The sequence below is a fragment of the Octopus bimaculoides genome, chromosome 27 (assembly GCF_001194135.2).
Source record: "Octopus bimaculoides isolate UCB-OBI-ISO-001 chromosome 27, ASM119413v2, whole genome shotgun sequence".
Taxonomy (NCBI): domain Eukaryota; kingdom Metazoa; phylum Mollusca; class Cephalopoda; order Octopoda; family Octopodidae; genus Octopus; species Octopus bimaculoides.
The window spans coordinates 8,648,613-8,655,766 of record NC_069007.1 but is presented as its reverse complement, the minus strand read 5'-3'; the positions used below and the strand labels follow the sequence as shown (position 1 = coordinate 8,655,766).

The 7,154-nt window shown below is 39.4% G+C and overlaps 1 protein-coding gene across 1 annotated transcript in view; it reads left to right on the top strand.

The window, feature by feature from the left end:
* Positions 1-6,746, top strand: part of LOC106868916 (deleted in lung and esophageal cancer protein 1) — an 18,504-nt gene extending 11,758 nt beyond the window's left edge. The window contains exons 5-8 of the mRNA XM_014914378.2: positions 927-1,121; positions 3,200-3,353; positions 5,324-5,447; positions 6,352-6,746. Of these exons, the coding sequence (XP_014769864.1) occupies positions 927-1,121; positions 3,200-3,353; positions 5,324-5,447; positions 6,352-6,478 (600 nt within the window). The 3' untranslated portion in view covers positions 6,479-6,746. The remainder of the gene's footprint in view (positions 1-926; positions 1,122-3,199; positions 3,354-5,323; positions 5,448-6,351) is intronic.
* The last annotated feature ends 408 nt before the right edge of the window (positions 6,747-7,154 follow it).

The following is a 7,154-nucleotide window of genomic DNA, read 5'->3' as shown; positions in this document are numbered from 1 at the left end:
AGTACATATGTGTGTGTGTGTGTATATTATTTATATTATTCTTTGATTGAACGCCATGCATCCATTTCCAAGTAAGTTTTATCTTAATATATATATATATACATACATACATATATATATGTGTGTGTGTGTGTGTGTGTGCGAACTTTAGGTTAGTTAAGATATGTTTGTGACATACATACACACACACTAGGTTTCTGCACAGTTTCCAAATCCACTTGCAAAATATTGATCAGCCCCCAAAGCTATAGTAGAACTTGCCCAAGATGCTACACAGTGGGACTGAACCCAGAACCATGTGGTTGGGAAGCAAGCTTCTTACCACTCTTTTTTTTTTTGGTTTCAGTCATTGGAGTGTGGTCATGCTGGGGCACCACCTTCAAAGTGTTTTATTGATCTCATTGACTCTACCCCCAACATCCAGTTTGTACTTCAGTATGAAAAATATGATGTAGTTGTCATATTTGGAATGTCTCTGATCAAAGGGCCACTGCTTCAGGGCTGGCCTGGGGTTATTCAATTATACAACAAGCAGGGAGGATCTACATGGTTGTGCAATCTGCTAGAAAGAACAGCCATATCTGCCTGAGATCACACCTCCCATCTTATAAAAAAGCAAGGGCACATTCATTAAGCTAGTCCTAGAAGTCTATTGTTTGAATATTAGATGGGAGAGTCATGGCTGGTTTGCTTTTGATCCATATGCTTGTTGGTTTTGGGGCTTGATCTGGAACAACACAACAAGAGTAACATTGACACTGCCAACACTATTACTACCACTCCCTCATCACCACTACCACCACTACAACCATCAACACCACTACAAACACCACCACCATTACTACTATGGACAGCAACACCACCACCACCACCAACAACAACAAAAACAATAACAATTCTGTTTCATTTGTGTCTGTTGTTGGCAGCTAAAAGTTGGATTCCTGATGAGTAAGAAACTGGTGCAACATTGGCATCAAATAGAATCGAAATTGATTTCTGAATCTCAAGAAAGTGAAAGGGATTTCAAAGACACGCAGATCTCTCTGGAGACCATTGACGGGCAGAAATGGTTGTATTTCCAGCATTTCCTCAAGATAGAATTTGGTAACTTATCAGTGCAGGTAAGTATTCATCTGTTTAATAATCTTTTTCTTGTTTCAATCATTGGGCTTTGGCCAGGCTGGGGCACTTTTTTGAAGGGTTATAGTTTGAACAAATCTGCACCAGGCTCTTCTACAGCTGGATGCCCTTCCTAATACTAACCACTCCGAGAGTGTGGTGCCAAATGGGTGACCCTTGTATGGACTGGCATACAAGGGTGAAATGGTGACTTAGGAAAAAACCACCCAAATAGAGGTTGGTATCAAAAGGGTTAAGAATTGTTTCTCTATTATATATTTTAACCCTTTTGTTACCATATTTCTTTTGAGATGCTTTGTGTTTCTTTCAATTAATTTTAAATACAACAAAGAATTTAGCAAAATAACTTAGTTATCATTAGGTTGGTGCTAGGAACATAAAATTGTGATTAAGGTTTTTGGTGGAAGATTTTAATTTAGAACTTTTGGAAACAAGACATTTGTACTACAGAGCCAGAGGCTGTTTCAGCCAGGTTGGTATCGAAAGGGTTAAAAAATAATAGGAACACAAATAGTATCAATACCAAATGGCAATCTGTATCTTCAACTTAATGTGGATGCGCCATAAATCCAAATGAGAGGTTCTCTCAAAGTAAATAAAATTATTCCGTGTTCTGACGCAACATGCATGTTAAGTTGGATATAAAAGTTACCATAAGTGATTGTTCATTTTTAGAATAACATTGTAGGGCAAGTGTGAGAGGCTGGATCTGGTTGGTTTGAACATAGAAAATGGGTAGAATATTTTGGCTGCGTACGGCCTGTTTAAATGCTGAGAGGCTAGAATAAGACTCACATAGGTAGTGTCAGGGGTTTAGTGAGAGTGTACCTTTTCCCTAAGGTGCTGGTTGAAATGCTCAGCAGTATTTCATGTCATCACATTCTGAGTGCAAATTACCCTGAGGTCAACTTCACCTTTCATCCTTTTGGGGGTTCAATAAAATAAATATCAGCTGATTACTGGGGGTCGACGTAATCAACTATCCCTCTTCCCCAAATTTGAAGGCCTTGTGCCTATAGTAGAAAGGATTATTATACTAACATGCCTTAAAGAATCTATCATAACTTTCCTAGTTCTTTTTAGATTACTAACATACCTTAAAGAATCTATTATTATTATTATTATTATTATTATTATTATTAAGGCAGCTAGCTGGCAGAATCATTAGCATGCTGGATGAAATATTGCTAAACATTTCGTTCATCTTTATGTTCCGTGTTCAAATTCTGCCGAGGACGACTTTGCCTTTCATCCTTTCAGGGTCAATAAAATAAGTACCAGTTACATACTGGGGTCGATGTAATGGACTGCCCCCTCCCCCCCAAAATTTCAGGCCATGTGCCTAGAGTAGAAAGGATTATTATTAAGGTGGCATGCTGGCAGAATTGTTAGTATACCGGGTGAAATGCTTAGAGGCACTCAGTTCAAATTCCGCCGAGGTTGACTTTGCCTTTCATCCTTTTGGGGTCAATAAATTAAATACCAGTTGCATATACTGGCCCTCTCCCCCTAAATTTCGGGCCTTGTGCCTAGAGTAGAAAAGAAAAGAATTGTTAGCAGACTGGGCAGAACACTTAGCATCATTTTGTCTGGATCTTTATGTTCTGAGTTCAAATTCTGCTGAGGTTGGCTTTGCCTTTCATTCAAGGTCAATAAAATAAGTACCAGTTGTGTATTGAGGTTGATGTAATCAACTTACCCCCTTCTCCCTGAAACTGCTGGCCTTGTGCCAAAATTTGAAACCATTATTATTATTATTATTATTATTAATGGTATGTGTTATCATTGTTGTTATTACTGTTGCTATTTTTAGGCAGCAATTTGGCAGAATCGTTAACACATTTCATGAGATGCTTAGCAGTATTTCATCCGTCTTTGTGTGCAGAGTTCGTATTCCGCCAAGGTTGACTTTACCTTTCATCCTTTCAAGGTCGATAAAATAAGTACCAGTTGAATATTGGGGGGGTCGATGTAACTGACTCATCCCCTCCCTCAAAATTGCTGGCCTTGTGGCGAAATTTGAAACCATTATTACTGTTGCCATTTGCTTCTTCTGTAGAAAGTTCCTGTAAATGCAAGAATTGCTCTCCCAGAAGTGGAAGTCTCTACAGATTTCATTGAATTCCAGACATGTTGTCTTGGTCAACAGAGATCCAAAGAAGTCACAATCACTAATGTTTCACTCTCAAGGAGTTATCTTATTATTTCTTCAGGTAACTTCATCATCTTTCTTTGTTGTTCTTGCTGTTGTCCTGATTATATTCTCTAACAAAACTTTTATTTCTGTTTTGTCTTTGGTCATTAAGTGTTGTTTCTTATTTGCCTCTTTCTAGAAATCAAAAGAAATGATAATTATTCCCTTCAATCTTTTCTTTTCTGACCTGGATATCAATATTTTCAAACTGACCTATTTCCCATTACATTTCACACAGATTCAGAGCTGAGTTGCTGAAGCAGAAATATCATAAAAGCAAATATTCTGCTCAATACCACAGATCTGCTTCTCAGTTGCTTGACCATAACCAGTTGAGCATGTCCCTTGGTGGCTGACAATATGTGCATCTCTGATGATGAGCAGGAGTAGTGGGGGGAGCATCATAGCCATGTGTTGAGAGGGATTCCTTGGGGTTTGAATAAATGTAAGAAGAGCAAAGTTTGAAGGAATTACTTTCTAGGGGTAAGCAATTAGGGAATAACAGTTGCTACCCAAGGACAAAAATTGTCCAGCAGTTTTATTGTTGTTCATCTTATGGACGAGTCTCCAATGAAGCTGACCCAGAATCAAAGATGTTCTAACCATGACCATCATATTTTTTCCCCTCTTTGAAACATATTGTTTACTGAAGACTAAGTTAATCAATGTGTCCTTGCTTTTCATTAGACGTTAGAGTATAATTTGAAGGAGATTCAACCACTTTTCCTCGCTGACTGAGCACCTATCTAGAGAAAGGGTGGACTTGTAAGTACATAAAAACCCTGCTGAGACCCCTTTCGGTCATGACTGACCATGGGATTGCACCCAGAAAATTACCTTCTCAGGCACAAGTCTGGGCAAGGTTGTTTATGGAAGACCGACAGTCGCCCATGCATACCAGCCTGCCCTCTCCACACCAACAGTGTTATCCAAGGGTAAAGCAAAGGCCGATACAGCTTGGCACTAGTGACGTCGCAACTCATTTCTACAGCTGAGTGAACTGGAGCAACATGAAATAAAGTGTCTTGCTCAAGAACACAACATGCAGCCTGGTCCGGGATTCGAACTCACAACTTCACGGTTGTAAGCTCGACGCTCTAACCACTGAGCCATGCGCCTTCACAGAACCCACAGAACCATATTCATGATGAAAAAACTAATGAATCATTAGTTCTATTTATTTATAAGTATATCTGTAATCATTTAGTGTCTGCTTTCCATGCTGGCATGGGTTGGCAAGCTGGAGAGCTGCACAAGGTTCCAATCCGATTTGGCATGGTTTCGACAGCTGGACGCCCTTCCTAACGCCAACCACTCCAAGAGTGTAGTGGGTGGCTTTTACATGCCACTAGCATGGATATCAGTTACGTGACACTGGCATCAGCCATGACTACAATTTCACTTGGCTTGACAAGTCTTCTAAAGCATGGCACCAAACGTTTCGGTCAGTTATCATTGCCTCCCTGAGGCCCAATGTTTGAAGCATGCTTTTTACATGCCACCAGCACATAATGTTTGAAAGAAACACTGACCATTTTCATACTTATTAAAATGTTATGTGCCCCAGCATGGCCACAACCTCTGGTCATTTGCAGTATATTCTGCATGACAAGACTGGGTGGTAGATTTTCTTTCTTTACTTTTTTATTATTGTTTCTGAGGCACCAAGGGCAATCTTTGCCTTTGATTCTTTCGGTGTCAATAAAGTTCCAATCTAGGATTATGGATTGGTGGAACTGGCTTTCCAGTTCTATACATTCTCAGTTCAAATCTCACCAAAGTCAATTTTACCTTTTAACCTTCCAGGGATTCTTCTCTCTCTCTTCCTGAAACAAATTGACTATAGTCACATTTTAGAGAAGAGATCGACTCTGTTAGGCTTCAAATGCCCAAGGTATTATTACATATATTACAACAGGACCCCTTGCATTTCATTGGGAGTTGAGGACCCAAGTGAAGATTGGTAATATATTTCCATTCTACTTGCAGAGATTATGTGCTCCTGCTGTGATTCCGATGTATTTCTGGTGCAGCCGACCAAGATCCAGCTAGAAAGTTACACCTGTAATACTAACAAATACAAGGCAATAGTCACTGTGACCTTCAAACCACGGTAAGTACTGGGCCAAAGAAAACATCAAAGCACAACACTTCACTTATTGTTTTTAGCATAGCACATCCATGAAAGACGTTATCTCGGGACCAATACTGTAGCAACTGGCCTACCAATGCGATATATACATAAATCCTATATCAGTGATGAGAAATTCTCCTCCAAGCATGTGGCTGTTTGTGAGTATGTACCATCAAAAAGGCCCAAAATGGCCAAGATGCATTAAGCATGTTTTCACCAGCTGGATTTTCTTCTCCCTCCAATATTTATCAGGTTTTTAATGCAGCACAAGTCCATAATGGTGTACAAACATTAAGTGTGATACATGGATGGTTGTCTTGATTTTACTCCATCTCAACTAGAGATGTTCTTTTATTCTTTTACTTGTTTCAGTCATTTGACTGCGGCCATGCTGGAGCACCACTTTAAGGGGTTTTAGTTGAATACATCAACCCCAGGACTTATTCTTTGTAAGCCTAGTATTTATTTTATTTGTTTCATTTGCCGAATTGTTAAGTTATGGGGACACAAACACACCAATATCAGTTAACAAGCAATGGTGGAGGCACTAGCGTAGCTAGGGGTGGTAGGGGGCAGTTCGCCCCCAGGCAGCACTATTGGGTCTGCTGCAGGCAATATGCTTTTGTGGAGTCTGGGGCAGCAAACAGAAGGACCGCCCTGAGGGGCACACACTCTAGCTACACTAGCGGGTGGAGGGGAGCAAACAGACACAAAGACATACATACATACATCGTATATATATATATATATACACACAAATATCCGTCAAATATAAGTTATGTAAAATCCTTGAAATACATTAACACCGTTCTTTCAGCTGTTCTCTTTACCATTAACCTGATATATTTCTGGGTTTTTTTTTTTTTGCTTTTTGTTTTTTCAGAAAAACTGGGCTTCACCACTGTGTGCTGACTTTAAATGGAGTGATGGGAGAAAAACCTAGAACAATTGACTTGGATGGTATCGGTAGCCATGATGAGAGACATCTTATTTTGAGCGAAAACAGATAGTGACTGCGATCGAAATGGGAAATGTTTTGAAGAGGATTTTATTGGGAGTTTATCAACAGGGATTTTGTGTAAAAGGTTTGATGGGAAAATTTTTTTGCATGGAGTATTTAGACGTATTTGAAATGTGTCTTTTGGTAAAAAACTTTGCAGAAATTGTTGAAAAGGATATTTTTAAAAACAATGCTCTACAAAGAAACTTTTGAACAATGAAAAAAAATATATAATTCAAAAGATTGTAATTGTTTGCATATAAAAAATTGTTAACGTTTGAGTGTTGGCATGTGGCCTGGTGGTTGGTAAGGGTGTTTGAACCAAGAACATAAGGGCATGGTTTTAATTCCTGCACTGGACTGGAAGTGGAGTGGACAGTGCATTGTATTCTTAAGCAAGACACTCCATTTCACATACCTCCAGCCTACTCAGATAGTAATGAGTACCAGCCAGGTACTGGTGCAGCTCTCTCCCTCTCTCTATGTGAAACCTACTGGAGGTTCTGAGTTGAGGGTGAGAAACCCAAGAGGGTGTCTATGTCTACCTGGGGCAGGCAACTGAAACAATTAGCAAAAGCTTGTTACTAGTTCATAGTTTCTCATAACAGACAGTTGGTTTTTCTTGTAAAATGCTATACAAAGCTCATCAGATTGGCTATCTGATGTCATCATATAGTGGAAATGCT